Source organism: Atheta coriaria, unplaced genomic scaffold (genome assembly GCF_025399875.1).
Source record: "Atheta coriaria isolate IRGN ID8LTWV9N9 unplaced genomic scaffold, Caltech_Dcor_3.1 hic_scaffold_4_pilon, whole genome shotgun sequence".
Lineage (NCBI taxonomy): Eukaryota > Metazoa > Arthropoda > Insecta > Coleoptera > Staphylinidae > Dalotia > Dalotia coriaria.
The window spans coordinates 11,816,449-11,832,967 of record NW_027045446.1 but is presented as its reverse complement, the minus strand read 5'-3'; the positions used below and the strand labels follow the sequence as shown (position 1 = coordinate 11,832,967).

General features: G+C 43.0%; 5 protein-coding genes across 5 annotated transcripts; 2 read left to right on the top strand and 3 right to left on the bottom strand.

The window, feature by feature from the left end:
* Positions 1-83: 83 nt before the first annotated feature.
* Positions 84-3,880, bottom strand: LOC135790634 (ubiquitin carboxyl-terminal hydrolase 16/45-like). Its single transcript, XM_065300909.1, is given in 6 exon segments — positions 84-847; positions 850-1,153; positions 1,211-1,388; positions 1,444-2,362; positions 2,450-2,705; positions 2,826-3,880. Coding segments are annotated over 6 exon segments (2,568 nt in total). The 5' UTR covers positions 3,387-3,880; the 3' UTR covers positions 84-497.
* Positions 3,881-4,447: 567 nt separating this feature from the next.
* On the top strand, positions 4,448-5,747 carry LOC135790642 (type-1 angiotensin II receptor-associated protein-like). The gene is made up of 5 exons (XM_065300921.1): positions 4,448-4,652; positions 4,726-4,872; positions 4,931-5,003; positions 5,159-5,266; positions 5,329-5,747. The coding sequence occupies exons 1-5, from the start codon at positions 4,602-4,604 to the stop codon at positions 5,469-5,471; spliced, it is 522 nt and encodes a 173-aa protein (XP_065156993.1). The 5' UTR covers positions 4,448-4,601; the 3' UTR covers positions 5,472-5,747.
* Positions 5,748-5,969: 222 nt separating this feature from the next.
* LOC135790636 (ATP-dependent DNA helicase PIF1-like) lies at positions 5,970-8,894 on the top strand. The gene is given in 4 exon segments (XM_065300911.1): positions 5,970-7,072; positions 7,134-7,515; positions 7,576-7,821; positions 7,824-8,894. Coding segments are annotated over 4 exon segments (1,917 nt in total). The 5' UTR covers positions 5,970-6,196; the 3' UTR covers positions 8,237-8,894.
* Positions 8,623-13,115, bottom strand: LOC135790633 (protein brunelleschi-like). The gene is given in 10 exon segments (XM_065300908.1): positions 8,623-8,844; positions 8,911-9,118; positions 9,172-9,518; positions 9,578-10,274; positions 10,277-10,621; positions 10,694-12,007; positions 12,010-12,243; positions 12,297-12,510; positions 12,569-12,873; positions 12,933-13,115. Coding segments are annotated over 9 exon segments (3,822 nt in total). The 5' UTR covers positions 12,848-12,873; positions 12,933-13,115; the 3' UTR covers positions 8,623-8,660.
* A 110-nt stretch (positions 13,116-13,225) lies between these two features.
* On the bottom strand, positions 13,226-14,981 carry LOC135790640 (developmentally-regulated GTP-binding protein 2-like). Its single transcript, XM_065300915.1, is given in 6 exon segments — positions 13,226-13,799; positions 13,873-14,138; positions 14,193-14,507; positions 14,570-14,648; positions 14,650-14,725; positions 14,790-14,981. Coding segments are annotated over 6 exon segments (1,089 nt in total). The 5' UTR covers positions 14,854-14,981; the 3' UTR covers positions 13,226-13,510.
* Positions 14,982-16,519: the final 1,538 nt, after the last annotated feature.

Sequence of the window (16,519 nt, the reverse complement as noted above, 5' to 3'; positions counted from 1 at the left end):
GTCGCCCACCATAGAAGATGTTTATAGTAAATTTCACAAACAATTTACTGTTTTGCTTTTAAAACTCGCATTCACAATCACCATTTTGAATGTTTTGCATCATTTTATTCCGAATTATTTATAATCTGAAATATTCAACACCACTCGCAATCGTCTTTCTTCTCTCATCATTATCTACGCAATAAACGCGATCACAAATCGAACTTGATTAACACCCATTTCAGCCCCGCCTTATATAATAAGTTATTATCAAATTTCTAAATACCCGTTGTCCGCTTGCGCCAGTACGTATTATTGCAAGAGCACGCGCATAATTTCAATTATTAGCTGGTGGCTCTCGGCTCGAAATGTGCAATAAAAGAAACCGCCCTCTTCGCCGGTGTCGGAGACACGAGTGGTACGCAAACGTTAAAAATGTCAAAAACGTGTGTGTGTGTTGGAAATGAATCGGAGAACATACATACAATCGCGATGAAATGATAATAGGCGCTCGTGCGTTACAGGACACGCTCGTAGAAAAGTAGATAGGCGGATGCATTGAGCACGCGCTCCTCTTTTACCTCGGCGGAGTGCGAATCGCTCACGTAGTACCACTTTCCGTTACTGGTGGTCTCGGTGACGACTTTATTCACCTGATTGCGATGGTTCTTCGGTAAAAAGTGCCATCGGTAGTTATCCTCAGCGATTTTAGCGCGGACTTTGACATACGCCACGTAATGCCCGCCATTAATGGAACCGCTGTGTTCCACAACGCCGTACAACGAATACAGCACCTGTTTCTGATCGGGCGCGAACGTTGGTAGCTGGCGGGCGCGTTTTGAGCAGAACGGAGCGATGTCCAGTATCACGGGAACTTGACAGTCTTGGTGATCTTCGACGGACGGAAGTGATAGACCTGGAAGCGTTTCAAGTGCAGGATGAGCACCGCCGGTGGGATGTAGATGAGCAGCTGCTTGGTGGCGTTGGTGAGCACGGTTTTCTTATCGGGGCCGCCATGTCGCTTGGTGCACAACTCGCAGCCGACTTTGTTGTTTGCAGTCATCAGCTCCGAGGCGGTGAATTGGTTTAGGCACGACTGCACCGAGCATTCGCCTTCTTCAATGTTAGGGATTGAGATTGTCCCACTGTACATGTCGACATCATCAACTTCCATCTGCGCATAATAAAAATTACTGCATTTATGTATAAATATTTTGATTAAAACACAAACCTGATCTCCATTATCAGTCGCAAGGAGTAAATCATCATCGGAAGGAGCACCGCCATACGCACCATCAGGTTTCTTACCGTTTTTAATCGAAAGTTTGGCCAAATCTGCTTTTAAATCGTTATTTTTATTCCCGACAAACGCCAGCCTACTACCAGGTCGTTCTATTTCTTCATTACCACTAGAAAAACAATAATAAAATCAAAAATAATCATTTTTTACTTTGTAAAACTTACTCTTCAGTAGGAGAATTTTGTCCACACGCAGGACTCAAATCAATATTAGTCTCACAGCTTGCAGGGCTAGTAGCAGGACTGTCCGGAGTGAAAGACGATGCGCTCAACATTCCCACAGCTGGGCTCGCAGCGTTCTCCGCATTATCCGGACTAGTCTTATCCGAATTGTACCCGGATTCAGACCCGGGCATTTTACTCACTTCCTCAGGTGTGCGTGAATTCGTCGAGTCTTCGATGTTATCCTCCACGTCAGCATCGGACTGACTGTCGGATTTATCGTTGTTTTCCGATTCCATCGGCGCGTCACCGTTGGAATCAAACTCTTGAATGACAACGTTGCTTGAAGACGAAGAAAGTCCATAACCGCGTTTGTTGGCCTTCCGCATCGCGCGGCGTTCCTTTTTCACCTGATGCTTGGACGGTTTGTGATCGTCGGAATCCTCAGCCTTACGACGCAGGACTGGCGGGCGTAGTTTTTCGGAGATCGGCAAACTAAGGTCCAGAAAGTACTCCTCGCGATGTGAAGTGTGGCCGCAGTCCTGACATTTAAGCGTAGAAACAAGCACGCCGCGGAAAACTTGCTCCGTAGGCAGTAAAAGCTCCGAAGCTTGTCCGCCATAGAAACGTATAATCGCACGCTTTTCGCCTTCGACTGTCGCAGGGTCTGTCTTCGTGCTAAAGCCTAGATGCTTTAAGATAACGCTTTGATAGCGACGCAAGTCTTCCTCACGCACTGCATCTAATAAATGACGCAGTAATTCGTGCGAATCATGCTGGTTACCACCGCTGAACATCGTCATACGTTGAGTTAGACAGTTGAAAAGAATGCTGGGGTTGAATGTAATGTGACTCCCACTTTGTAGTTCCCCGATGGTGTTCGCCAGCGCGTGAGTCAGCGGCTTCCATTCTTCCAAAGTACCTAAAAACGCGCACGTTATAATCTTATCAATATTTATAAATAGCGATTTTCGGTGATAATGTAATTGCGAAAAAGTGCATTAATTACCTTCCAACGGAGCCAAAACTTTTGTCGTTTTCAATTTACTGTCAAGCACTACTTTCCCACCCGGCAGCTTGAATTTCTGCCCGGCCACAGCAGTCTCCTCGAGCAACTCGAGGAAATACGGAGTGTGGCCGAGGCACTGCATAACTGAGTTGAAAAAGCAGGTGTTGCCCAGGTTACTCAGACCCCGCGCAACAAACTCCGAGCGGTGATTGTGTGCTATAATGGACATAGCTGCCTGGGCTTCAAGCAGCACACCCTGGAAATAAAAAAAATAATTTTATAGAATAAATATGAATTAAATAAACAAATTAAATTACAAATGAAAATCTACAACCGGCAGTGTTTGATTGTTTGTGTATTGTGTGCTGAAACTCACCCGAATGTCTTTAATATTATTAGGATTGGATTTGAGTGACTTCCCGCCCTCAGAAAACTTCTTGATATACTCAACACACTCGTGCAGCTTCTTCTTGCCGCTGACATTGATCTCATTGTCACAGCGATAGCACCACACCGTCCACTTGGTGGTGTTCAGGCAGATGCTGTGCGGGTCGGAATGCGGCGTATTGAAGTGTTGCAGCGCATGCTTGTTCTTGTAGCGGCCGCACGCCTGATTGCCGCATTTTAGGCACAGCCACAGCGAGTCGTCTATCTCGAAGGAGTACTCGTTCACCTCGTCCATAGGTGATGATGCCTCGGGTGCCAAATCCGCACTGGAACCAGCTGCTGGCTCATCCTGCGGACTGGGCTTACACATTTCGCACTGGCTGCGAATTGGCGGCGCGTTCAGCTGCATGTATCGCTTCACGCGACCGAGGTCCACCGACTTGTTGACGTGCGCACATTCGGAGAATGTATTGCGGAGATCCTCGGAGCTCTCGGACGATCCGTCCGAGTTGCCTGTGGACGGCTCATCTTGTCGCTTTTTCTTCGCCATCGACTCGAGCGCGCCGGATTTCCGTTTGCGCTGAATCGGAGAAGAGAACGAGCTGAACACTGGGCAACACGAGCACGTTGTAGCATTAACCTCCCAGCGGGCGGCGAACTGGCGAGAGCGGCGTGCCGTTCACCGACGTCGTGGGTGTCGTGTTCGCGGATACGGCGGCGGCGGCGAGAGACGGGGACGTCAGGCGGGTTGCGACACACCGAAGTCCGAATGCGAGCAGCGTGCGAATTTCGCGAGAGGTGGTTTTGTACGTGGAGAGCGCGCCGTTTGCCACGGGCCCCGCGCTACGCCAACCGACTGCGTACTCTACTGGCGCACTCGCGTCAGAATGTACTATCGGTGCGGAGTGGATAACGCACGGCGCCGCAATTTATTCCAATTCGCATGAGAAATCAAAATTGCCCAACACTGTTTTAGCGTTCTTTACCAAATTGCACTCGAAACATGTCATCGTCGGACATTGGGTATGCGGCTCGTGCGATTTCGTTACCATCACGAATCTTCAGATATAAAATGTCAAAAAATATTTAAACATCGGCAAAAAACTATTAGCTCCAATCAATTTCTTCAGAAATACTTCAATTAATCCAACCGCGTGCGTTTTTTCGTATCAACCGTACACAAAGTGTGTTATCTTCACGTATTGCAAGATGTTTTCATGTAAATTGTGTCTTTGTACTTAAAATTGTGTAATAATAAAAAACAGACACAAAAAACGCTAAATTCTAATAAATTATTTAATATTTATACAAATATTAACATAAAATACACTTACGTTGTTGTATTCCTCCGGCATCATGTCTATAATTCACAATTCATCAAACTTTACATTTATTCAAATTTAATTGAATCCTTGTCGATTTCACAGCAAAATTTTGTCATCCATCGTGGAATGTTTAGATTTTCATAGTTAACTTCAATCCAAAACTCCTGAAACAAAATCAGCGTGAATATTGCGTTGCCTATGTCACAAGGGTGTCCAACTAAACAAGATATTGAACGAATGCCAGCAGGCTTGGCAATCAGATTGCGCAAGCATGATGTGCAATCATCGCTCGCTCAGCACACCAGACACTGGGCAAAGCGCTATCAGTTGATACCCAATACGTGCAGCTGATATATTTGTGCGTTTTTTCGGTATTACGCAGAGGATGTGAATCACGCAAATCGTGCGCATCGATTCTCTAACAAGCAAACAAGTCAACAATGCCGGTCACGACGATGGACATCGCGTCCGTGCCCAACTTTCCGCAAAAGGTAATGCCACACCAAGCAATACAAGACATCATCAGCAGGATTTAATAAAGCAATAAATCTGAATAATTTCCAGGCGATTTTCTTCACTCATTTCATTTTCATTGCATTGAGTGCAATGGGCCATTGGGCCACCAATGGATATTTATTCTACAACTTTATCCTGATTATACTTATCCTGTGGTCCATGCATAACATCCAATCTTCAGAACCCATTCAAATGGTAAGTCATTGATTGATTTTTATTTTGTATTTTTATTCAATAAAAACCAATTTTGCAGGCTTTTATGGTCAATATTTGTTCAATCGTATTGGATATCTTCTACCTTGCATTCTGTTACCCAAACAGTTATGGTATGACTCTCACAATATCAAGTTGCTTGCTTGTTATTGCTTGTTTATGTATACAGTATAAAATTGCACGATTTATTTCAATCAGTAAACAATACCTTATCAAATTCTTCATGGAACGCTTACAGGGCCAATTTAAACATTTATTGTTTTCGCAGGCGCTGCAGAACGATTCTCCGCCGCGCTGGCAATCCTGCATCTTGTCGCCCGGCCCTTCACCACCATCTACATGCTGAAAATCCTGCGCGAGCGCGGCGACGAACCAAGTAATTCGTAGATGATGCTCTCTTGTTGTGCGGAGATATGCTAAACCTTATGCCATTTGTAGACTTTCTAGGCGGCATATTTCCGGCGGCGCCGAGGGCGACCAGTTACGAGGATATAGACCGCGCGCAGCCGCCGCCGCCGCCTCCAACTAACCACGGAGCTAACCAGCATAGCTACGACTTTTCGAATGTGCAACAGATCTAAACGCACTACTCATCAACTACTAACACCTAACACGGAGGTGATGATATGCTTAAGAGATTAATATTAATAATTGTGCCTATACTTTCAAATTAAACCAGTATAATATATCAGTAATGCCGGATCAGTAACATGCGCGGAACAATTTACGACTGAAATTCTGTTGGATGCACAGTCTGCCCAAATTGAACGTATTAATACAAAACACATATTACTTATATATATATATGTAAACATATTTGTGTACGAAATGTTAATAAATTGATTCATTAAATGACATTGGATGCCGCATGCCGCCATTTTAAATTTTTAGTTTTAGTTGAAGCATAAGTTTTTATGTTCAGTTTTTTAGTTAGTAGTAATTGCACATACCTTTGAATACAGTTGCTGTGAGTTGAAATCACTTCGGTAATTTATACTGTGCACTTTCAGGTGTTGCAATGTTCAAATATACAAGAAATTTTAAGAAATCCGCGAAAGTTTAAGAGTCCATGTTCTGCACGAAACGTCAACTGTTTGAATGAGACAAGCGCAATAGTGACACGGACGCCCTCCTTGTAACAACCGAGTCGAACCGAAGCTGCGCATGCGCCACTTCTAACCGTTAGCAACGTGTGTAGTATTCAAGCTGATTCAACCTGGCCAACTCGTCGAAACAGTTACGTTATTTTGCTGAAGTCGTTAAAATGTTGATGGTATATTTGTAACAAGAGGAGAATTCATCGAAAATGGATAACGACAGCACGGTGATATGCTCGGTGACTTTAGAATGGGCGAATGCACAAGGAGCCATCCAAAGGAAAGCCGTGCACAAGAAGGCAACCCTTCGACTCTGCCGCAACGAATTCCGCCAGATGATCCTCGAGATTGCCGCCGAAAAACTAGCACCATTCAAGTTTCCACTCAAGAATATGTCCGTGCATAATAAATTCATGAACGAAGGTAAGACTTCCATGAAGTTTCAGGATCAAAAGTGTACCGTGTTCCTTTCAAACGCACCGCCTGGCCAGCTAACGACCTTTTTAAAGCTGCTATTTGTGAAAATGACCGGCGACAAGAAAACCAACACCGCCAAAGTGTCCCTGCGTGAACAACTGTTGACTAGTCAACCGAAAGTACTGGATGATATCAGTCCAGTGACTGTTGCGGATTTGAAACATATAAAAACATCAAAATCAACTGATACTACACCTTCACCTTTGAGTAGAAAACGAAAGCTTCAAGATGGGCACTCTCCTAGTCCAAAAAAAGCTTTCACAGTAAGTGATCCATTGAACGATGAGCAGAAAGAAGTGCTGCAGGCTTGTCTAGGTGGGCAGAATGTTTTCTTCACTGGGAGTGCAGGCACAGGTAAAAGTTACTTGCTGCGGAAGATTATTGGTGCTTTGCCTCCGGATGTAACCACTGCAACAGCTTCCACTGGTGTGGCTGCTTGTCACATTGGTGGGATAACACTGCATCAGTTTGCTGGCATTGGCAGTGGTGAAGCTACACTTGATAGGTCCTATCAAATGGCTTCAAAACCATCTGTTGCTTCAATTTGGAGAAAATGCAAACATTTGATCATTGATGAAATATCCATGGTGGATGCAAACTTTTTTGAGGTTTTGTCTTAATATTTCCATAATTATTAAATTATTAACTTGTTTTTTTGTTTGTGTTTAGAAAATTGAAGCAGTCGCACGACATGTAAGGAAAAACGACAAACCATTCGGTGGTTTGCAGTTGATTTTATGCGGGGATTTCCTACAGTTGCCTCCTGTGACAAAATTCAAGCAGGAGAAGAAGTTTTGCTTCCAGTCAAAGGCTTGGAATGATTGCGTGCAGAGAGTGTTTGAGTTACGCATTGTCCACCGCCAGAAAGACCCGGAATTCGTCAGTATTCTGAATCAAATCCGTGTTGGTGATGTCCCGGATTCAATCAGCGATCGCCTGCTTGCCACATCCAAGCAACAAATCGAACAGAACGGTATTCTTGCAACTCGCTTGTGTTCACACATGCAGGATGCGAATTTGATCAACGAAAACAAGTTAAATGAACTTAAAGGTACAAATTCAACTTAAAACCTCACAAAACTGTTATTTTATGCTATGAGTTGATTTTCAGGCGAGACTAGAGTCTTCAAAGCGCAGGACAGTGACCAGTACTCAAGCAAACAACTCGATCAACAAACTCCGGTGCCAGCTGAGCTTATTCTCAAGATAAACGCGCAGGTCATGCTTCTGAAAAACGTGAACATTTCCATGGGGCTTGTGAATGGCGCACGTGGCGTTGTCGTCGGTTTCCGTGAGGGTTTACCACTCGTGCGTTTCCGTAACAAGAAAGAATACCTCGCTAAACCTGAGAAATGGACGATGAAACCGCCGGCGGTGCGACAATTACACGTAAACAAGTACCGCTGAAACTTGCATGGGCGTTTTCCATCCACAAATCGCAAGGACTCACACTCGACTGCGTTGAAATGTCTTTAGCACGTGTGTTTGAAGCTGGGCAAGCTTACGTGGCGCTTTCACGTGCGCAAAGTTTAGATACTCTGCGCGTGCTCGATTTTAAAGCGTCGCAGGTCTGGGCCAATCCGGATGTGCTAGCGTTTCATAAACGACTGCGAGCTGAAATCGCGGATGCAGCTATTGTCAGCACAATGATTCCCTTAGGAAAATCAATGCCATTACCTGCCAAATCAGGCAGCAAGAGTGGTATTACTCGCAAACCGAAAAGTTACTGTTTTCAAGCAAACCGATCGTTTCCATCTCGTGAAAACCATTGAATACTCAATTATCTTAGTATTATTAATGAAGTAATCTGATTTTAAACCAATGACGGATTTTTAGACCGAATTAATGTTGCAATGCAATCGAAGAGAGCAGAAATTGTCGAAATTCTTTATTATATTGCAAGATTTCAAGGTATTAGCGCATGCATGACTGAATATTTCCTAAGAACACTCTCATGACAGTACCATATTAATTTTATTTAAACCACTAGCATTAATACGTTAATTCTTTCGTATATTTTTACAATATAATAAAGAATTGTCAATTGACGCTGATTTATGTTTACTTGCATGCATGATGATGATAATTTTCTTTTAAAATTCAATCTTTACTCTGCTCGATTACGCAAGGAATCAACACTGATAGAAAAAGAATGAGGTTAGGTATAAGGTATGTGCATTTATTCTGATCGCCTCTTTAACTGGTGACATTTATTTCCACCGGTGGAATAAACCGCCATATATGGTTCGTTAGACTCGCCACGTTGGCGGAATCGGGCGCAGTTACCTGTATGTCCATTTTATACTGACCTGGAGTGAAGAAGAGCACATTGCACGCGTGCTGCGTCGAATTCTGCGGCGCTAGTGTCGGCAAGAATATTCTAAACAATAAAACGATTAATTTATAATACATATACGAAGCTGGAATGAATCAAGATGTGTTTTACTTGGATGGTCCTGTGACTGAAAGTCGTGTCTCCAACATGTAGTTGCATGCGCCATTTTGATAATCCTGGTAGAACTGTACGGTCATGATCAGTTTGTTGAGAGGTTTTTCTAGGCTGTTGCAGACTTGTATACTGAGCGAAAGAGAGTCGCCTGCCTCGCAGTTGAGCGCCTCTTGCGGCTTTACAGGTGAACCATTAACCGCAACATCTAAACGACAAAATTTATAGAAATTTATGTTTGAATTGTGATTTTTTTTATACCCCAGTGAAGTGGCGACATCCGGACGATATCTAACATATTCGGGGTCAATGTGATCCCTTTTAGACTGGCTTTGCCCTTGATGTCAATCGCTGGAAGATTATACTGAAGATCAACTAGATTAGCGATGTGCTCCGAGCAGATTTTATCTAAATCCAAGCGTTCGTCGAGAGTATTATCCTCCATGTAAAGTTTGGTAAGTTTTGACAGCGGACACCGATCAACAGGAATTGGAATTCGGCAGGATTCATGCCCCTCGACAAGCATACGCTTCGTGGGCGTGTATTGCAACTCCATTTCTTGTGATGTGAGATTCGCCACATCCAAAACTAAGTAAAACTGTGATGATCTACGCGAAAAACTCAATGTTTCTTAAACTTTTCTTATAAAAAACTAACAAATACTTACGTTTCTGCTGGTAGTACATCCCAATTAGTAACCTGCATCGATGGCATCATCTCCAGCGTGATGAAAATCGAACAAGTTCGACAATATCCCGCGGCGATCCCATTTCCGCCGCTATAACGCAGCTGTAACTGTCCCTCCACCACTGCTGAAGCAGCATGTTGCGGCAGGGCTAATACCCCCGGTGATCTAGCACCACCCTGTGTGGTAACACTACTCTGGCCGGAATACGTTGAGCGGAAACTCGAATTGTACTCGGTGCGCCGCGAGCTGTGAAAACTACTACCCATCGCGGAATGTGAATTCACAGGCGAATTCAACCGCGATGGCAGTGAACTCGGACCTGCTGATGTGGATAATAAACTACTACCTGCCTGTGATCCATCGAATGCGCCGCTGGATAAATCCGCAGCTGAATATGCTGCGTTGAGGAAATTCGCCGCCGCGTACAATTGTAAACTCATCGTCGCTGACTGCCCGGGCTGAATCGGCAGTTGTTCCTTAACAGCCTCCTCGGACCACTGGAAAATCTGCCCTTGCAGGACATGATCTAATCCGCTCTGAATAGTTATTTCTAGCATCTCAATAGGTACTTGACTTGTATTCGTCAGAGTAATTGTACATTCAGTTGTTTCGCCATTGTGTAGACTTAAACTCGCTGAGGTGACGACATTTTCAAAGTTTTGAAACGTGGAAAAGTGGCGCTCTGCGGCAGGGATGTTTTCACATCCATTGTCGGTAAAGAAGAGATCACTTCGATTGAGTACGAAGGCAGGAAGTTTTTCATGTAGCGCAGGCGACAATTTGATTTTACGCCGAGTGTATGCGTGCTATAACCGAGCAATTCCAACTCACCGACTTCTTTTGGTGTTCCCACAAGAGTTAACAGTGTGGGAGTCTCTGGTGCTAGTACAACTGTCTCCGGGACTGATTCAAACACCACTCCTGAAGTCAATAGCCGCATATTGGACACAGTCAGCTCGAAAGGCAACGGATTTAATAATTTTAGCGATACTTCGCATAAATCATTTTCAATCCATAAAAAGTCTATGAAAACAACAAACAAACACAAAAATAGTTAGTTTAGTATAGCAATATGAAGATTTACTTAGGAATTACCTATTTTATTAGCGGGTTTGTTCGTTTTGCGCTCCAAACTACCGAAGTTAATCGGCGTAAACAAAAACGGACCGATATCCTCCTTGAGCGTCTCGATTTTCTGCGGCTGTAAATGTGGTTGTAGATTCTTCAGCGTGTAACCCTTACAGATGGGAATGTTGATCAAATTCGCCGGTGGGATAACCACGCCGTTTTCAAGCACAAGCGGCACAGGTGAACCTTCACACTGTGATGACAACGACTGCAGCTGTAACGATAACTCTTTCTGATCGTTCTGTGACAGATGATCCCACATTGTCTGCAAGAGGAACGTCATATGCCTCGTTGCAAGCGCAGAATGTCCCATTCTCTTCGCGGCGACAACCAATTCTTGTAGAATATGTATTTGTAGACTCGGCCAGCCGACTTGAGTACTATTTTGCGCCATGTCAGTCGGATCCAGACTCAATTTATGCCCTGGGAAGCTCTGCAGCATCAAACTATAACACTGATTCCAGTTGGGTTTCGGATTTTGCACGGAAACATAACGACTCGCTGCTAGGCGATGACAGAACGCTGCTTTTCGACGAAAACCGATCTGTGTATAAAGTTCTGACAGAGTTTCAAAGCGTTGAATCTTTTCTTGTTCGGATAGCGTCAGGTTAATAAATACGACGTTTTGGAGGAAACTCGCCGCTTGCAGGGAGTGATTTTGCTCGACGGAAATACGCGCCGCTTTAAAACTCGCCTCTGTTTCGATAATACCCGCGTTTTGATACTTGCTATAGTGTATAATAGCCTCGCGATAGCGTTTGAGAATATCCTCATGTGTTAATAAGTGAATTGAATCTTTTTTTACGCTTGTTTCGAGAATCGGCGCCTGCGTAATGGATTTTTTCGGTGAACCTTCCTGCAGACTAGAGTTACGATGTAGCGGAAGTAAACGCTGAATGTTCGGATAGAGAATCAACGCTGAAGTGACACAGAGACCTTCATACGCCGCGCCTAACCATAGCCAATCATTGACGGACTTCAGCGTCTCGGCGGCATTAAAATAATACGTCAACGCCTCATTTACTAAACCAGATTGCAGGCATAAATCACCTAAGTGTTTCGTCACACGACCCGTGCAACGCTTTTTATTATTACGCGACTCCATATCCAGCCCGATGATGTCTTTTTTCTCGAACGGCGCAAGTAGCAGACTCACACGCTCGATTTTTTCACGAGATTTTTCCAACCGCTTGGATTCTAATACCCAGAAGAGCGAATTTACAAACTCTGTTAAATGTTGTTCTAATTCCGTGCATGGATCGGTTTCCGAGTAGAAAACGCGCGCGTTTTGAAGTTCGACGGCGTTGTGAATTTGTTATCCGGCGTGCGCTCCTCGCGGAGCTTTTCTAGTAGCATCTCGACTTTGTGTTTACGCGCATCTTCTTCAGGGTTTTTTTCTTCTGATGGTTGATCTGTGGATTGTGTAGCTTCTTTATTGTCGTCTTTTTTCTCTTCTTCACTGGAACTTTTGTCATAGCTTGAGCTGTCATATGGACTTGAATCATCATCTTTCACAACTACAACTTGTAAATGTTAATTATATAAACAAATAATGCTAGATTTAACTTACTTTCACTTTCACAACTTGATGTGCCTACACTACCATCACCAATTTGTTCAATGGGGCTCTCAACCTCAGAGGGCTTCAATAAAATACACCTGGAATCATATAAGGTGTTTGTATATTTCACTTTGAGGCTTTCATGCACCCTGCAAATCTCGTTCAACTCCTGTTGTGAATCATATTTGCCAATTGAGATCAATCCCAGTAATCTTCTATGTGTCTACAATAAATTTCAGCTTATAAACATGATTTTTGTGTGTTGTAGTGTAAATATTTACTTGAAAATCGCCCCAGTCGTTGTTCTCGATTGGATATTCCTTCACATACCGCACGAATATATTTCTGCCCTGTCCAGTGGAGTCGGTGACTTTGATGGTGTTCAATCGATTGATGCGATCGAAGAATTTGTTGTAGACTTTCGGCTTCAGCTGCGGCCCGATGTGTCGGATGAGGATCAGCAAGGCGGCGTGATCGTGCGAGTACTGTTCGTAGTCCGGATGGGACATGTTGGGTTCAGTGGCTGAGCTGGAGAGTATGTAACTAACGGAGGAACGCATTGGAGGTGATAAGATTCGGCATATCTCTACGGATGAAAACGCATTGGTGCACTGTCGCGTTACGCTTAATTAATATTCAACGTACATGGATTTCCAATCGACGCAGCCCCACTCTTTGTTAACTGTTTTTTTGAATTTTTCGGAGTCGTTTTTGGAATGTGCTGCGCTGTGGTTGACTGGCGTGTTCTTGCGCTTCGTTTTCGACGTAGTCAGTTGTGACAATCAGCTGGCTGGTCGACGTACAGGTGCAGCGGCGACACCATATTTATCTCTAAAGCATAGTTAACACAAAATAAACGTAAAATGTAACATTGGGATTTGTAACAATTTTGTGTGAATTTAAGGATTTTTGTAGGGTTAACCAAGTCCAATGGGATCTAAAATGCTTGAGAACTTTAATCAATAACGCATGATGCAAAACTCGCACTTCAAATGATTTTAAATGCACTCAGGATCATTACAACCGTTGGTTCTTCACGATTTAACGCAGAATTGTCATAAAAATAGACTGATGGCAACATGCCACGTCACACAATTATTTGCAATGCTTAAAACTAAATTACAAATATGCCAAAAGAACAAATGAAATAGGTTGACATGCCTATTTCGATTGTGCTTCACACAAATCCGTAATTCGGCGCCTAGAAAGAGCAAAATGGCTACCTACTTTTTAACAACCTGAATAACATCCTCGTCGGCCATTATGTGGCTGGCACCGACACGCTGCGGCGAGTATTTCGTGCTGGTGCCCCACACGAGTGCGTATTTGAACTGCGCTGCAAGTGTGCGATGAATGCCATGACAAACGTGTTCAACCGAGACGCCTTTACGCAAAATCAGACCGTCACTGAAGTCTGGTGGTTGACCAGGCTTCTTCGTGTACACTCTGATCAGCGATAAGTATTCCCAGAGAGTTTCCAGAAGAAAATCTAGGTTAAGTTTCATATTGCAACTGAAATTTTTATAAAAACACAAAGAATAAGTCAATTATTTAACACAGAAATATTTAAGCTTTGATAGGTTACCTCACAACCACTGAAAAAGGTTGTTTCGCGATACGATCCACTTCTTCAATCGAAATTTGATCAATTTTATTGTAGACATACAAACATGGGAGGTAGACGCGGTTGGCACAGATAACATCGATTAACTCATCGGCTGTGCAGTCCTCACGAAAGAGTACTTCAGCGTTGAAGATTTTGTACTCGTGTAAAATCATCTGCACGAGTTTCTCGTCGCATTTCGTCAGTGGACATGTTGAATTAAAGGATAATCCACCACCTTTCTTAATCTGCAAAGAATCCAGATGTTTACAAACATTTTAACACGAAAATCACACAAAAACCTTGAAATAAATGTTGGGTTTCTTTTTATTCAACCGAATTCCAACACTTTCCAATTCCCTCTCCAGTAAATCCCTATGCACATCTTTTTTGGTGGCATCCAACATCATCACAACCAAATCCGCAGTCCTGGCAACTGCAATCACCTGTCTACCTCTACCTTTACCTTGGGCAGCACCTTCAATAATACCAGGCAGATCCAGCAGCTGAATATTTGCTCCATTGTACTCAATCACTCCTGGGATGCAAGTCAAAGTGGTGAATTCATATGAAGCTGCTTCAGATTCAGTCTTTGTCAATGTAGATAACAAAGTAGACTAAAAACAATCAAACAAATCAGTTTTATTCTAATATAAATAAAGATGAGAGTAAATCTTACCTTGCCTACTGATGGAAATCCAATTAGAGCAACCCTGGCATCACCACTCTTTAACACATCAAAACCTTCACCTTCTCGGACTTTTCGATGGTTCCAAGAGCTGTGAGCGATACTTTGCAAGTTTTGCTTTCAACAGGCCCAAATGGTATTCAGTTGCTGTAAAATTCACACATTTAGCGGTGAGTTTTACACTGCATGGAGGTTAAGACAATGTGTTTACCTTTATTTTTCTGCGTTCGAGAGATTTCCTTTTCGATCTCAGAGATTTTCTCGAGAATGCCCATGATTGTCCTGCTTTTGATTCACTGCGGCCGGTTTCACCAAGAATTTAGAATGTTAATGTCCAGCACATGCAACGTTCCTGTTTGCCGTAACTTACACTGACAATAGTAAACGTCAGCCAGCTAACACCAAAAAGTTTTATTTTAATGTTTTTGATAGAAAAGTAACAAGAAATGGTTTTATTAATAACTAGATTTAATTTTATAGTATTTATGCGTCTAATAATGCATATTTCTCTGTTATTTAAAGAATAATTACTTAAAATTTCCAACAAATTGAAAATTGATTCATAGGTTAGTTTTCTGAAAAAAGTGTAGATGTCGCTACAGTGCACTTACAAGCAATTTATTTTCCTGAGATGTGTGCGCAAATTTGTTTGTTTGTTTCAGTGTGTAAAACATAGCGTTAAATGCAAATACACGTGTCGGTGTGACCTCATGTACACCATTTAAATACTTAAATAGATGACGAATAGATGCCGCTAGGATGTAGATGTTCATTTGCATTAATTCAACGCGTGAAACATGTTTAAACTTGTTTGTTGTTATCTGTTCGTTCGAAATCACGCGATGTGAACAATATTTGTTTGTAAACACTGCACAAAACATAGTTTTACGAATACAATGTAATAACTTGACGGTGCATGAGTAAAAACAATGAAATTTTATATTTTCAGCGCTGGAAACGAATAAAACTAGCAAGAAAATATTTAATTTTCATTTTTTATGCTTGCGCTCAGTCTTTAATCGTAACTTTTTACGATATGGAGGTACAGCCAAGAGGGTGGCATTTCCCGCCCAGTCAGCATCAGCCAGGATTGTTATTTTACTTTATTATCCTTTAGTGATCCCATGCGGTCTCGTAGTTGCGTTTTGCGCAGCAAATAGTTTATTAGAAGTGGGCCACAACCAGCAACTTCCATTAGTTAAACGAATGAGAAAACCGAGCCCGACTTTCTTCTGCCAGTCGTTGTCAATCGCTTCCATTTAAACATACTTGTAATTTAAGAGATTAAAAAGCAATTTGTGCTGCGCGCGCCCGACACGCACAATTAATTGAATCGTAAATTGTGCGCAATTAATGCAAGCGCTCATTTTCGCGTCGCGTTGTGTTTAACTCATTTCGCGCGATGAGTGTTTATTTTTTGTTTGTCTAGCCATAACAGTCCGTTAATTAATTTAATTGAATAAGCGCGCGCGCGCGTATTTTGTCGTTTTGCGTGCGCGCCAAGTTAAAGTCACGTCTGCAGCTGAAAGCAAACAGTATTTTCGGTTTGGAAACGTTGAAAGTAAGAGCTTTTCATTCCTCGGCCGTGTGCTGATGGACAGAATGTTACAATCCAATTTGCGCGCAACGCGGAGGTACGCGCCGCCTCCACCACCGCCACTATATTAATATAAAGTGGGCATTCGTTTGCGAGTGCTTGTAGTTTTGAGCAGTCCTTTTGATGCTCAGTCATTTGCCAACGCAAATATTTGCTTATTTCGGAGTGTCGTCGGAATTACGCTTTGTGCAGCGCCCGCCCGCCCGCCAGCACTCGTTTTCGATTGTTTCAAACGCAAACGTGCTTATGATGGCACAGTAATGCTCAAAGTTTCGCCAGCGCGCGCGCGTAATTTATTTGTTCTTATTCCGGGCGCGCACAAAGCATTCTGTGTGCATGCTGGA

Excerpts from the sequence above, each read along its gene's own strand:
- LOC135790642 (XM_065300921.1), top strand. The coding sequence starts at position 4,602 with ATGCCGGTCACGACGATGGACATCGCGTCCGTGCCCAACTTTCCGCAA. Across the intron at positions 4,653-4,725 it reads TGCCCAACTTTCCGCAAAAG|GCGATTTTCTTCACTCATTT; the intron begins GTAATGCCACAC and ends AATAATTTCCAG. Across the intron at positions 4,873-4,930 it reads CTTCAGAACCCATTCAAATG|GCTTTTATGGTCAATATTTG; the intron begins GTAAGTCATTGA and ends CCAATTTTGCAG.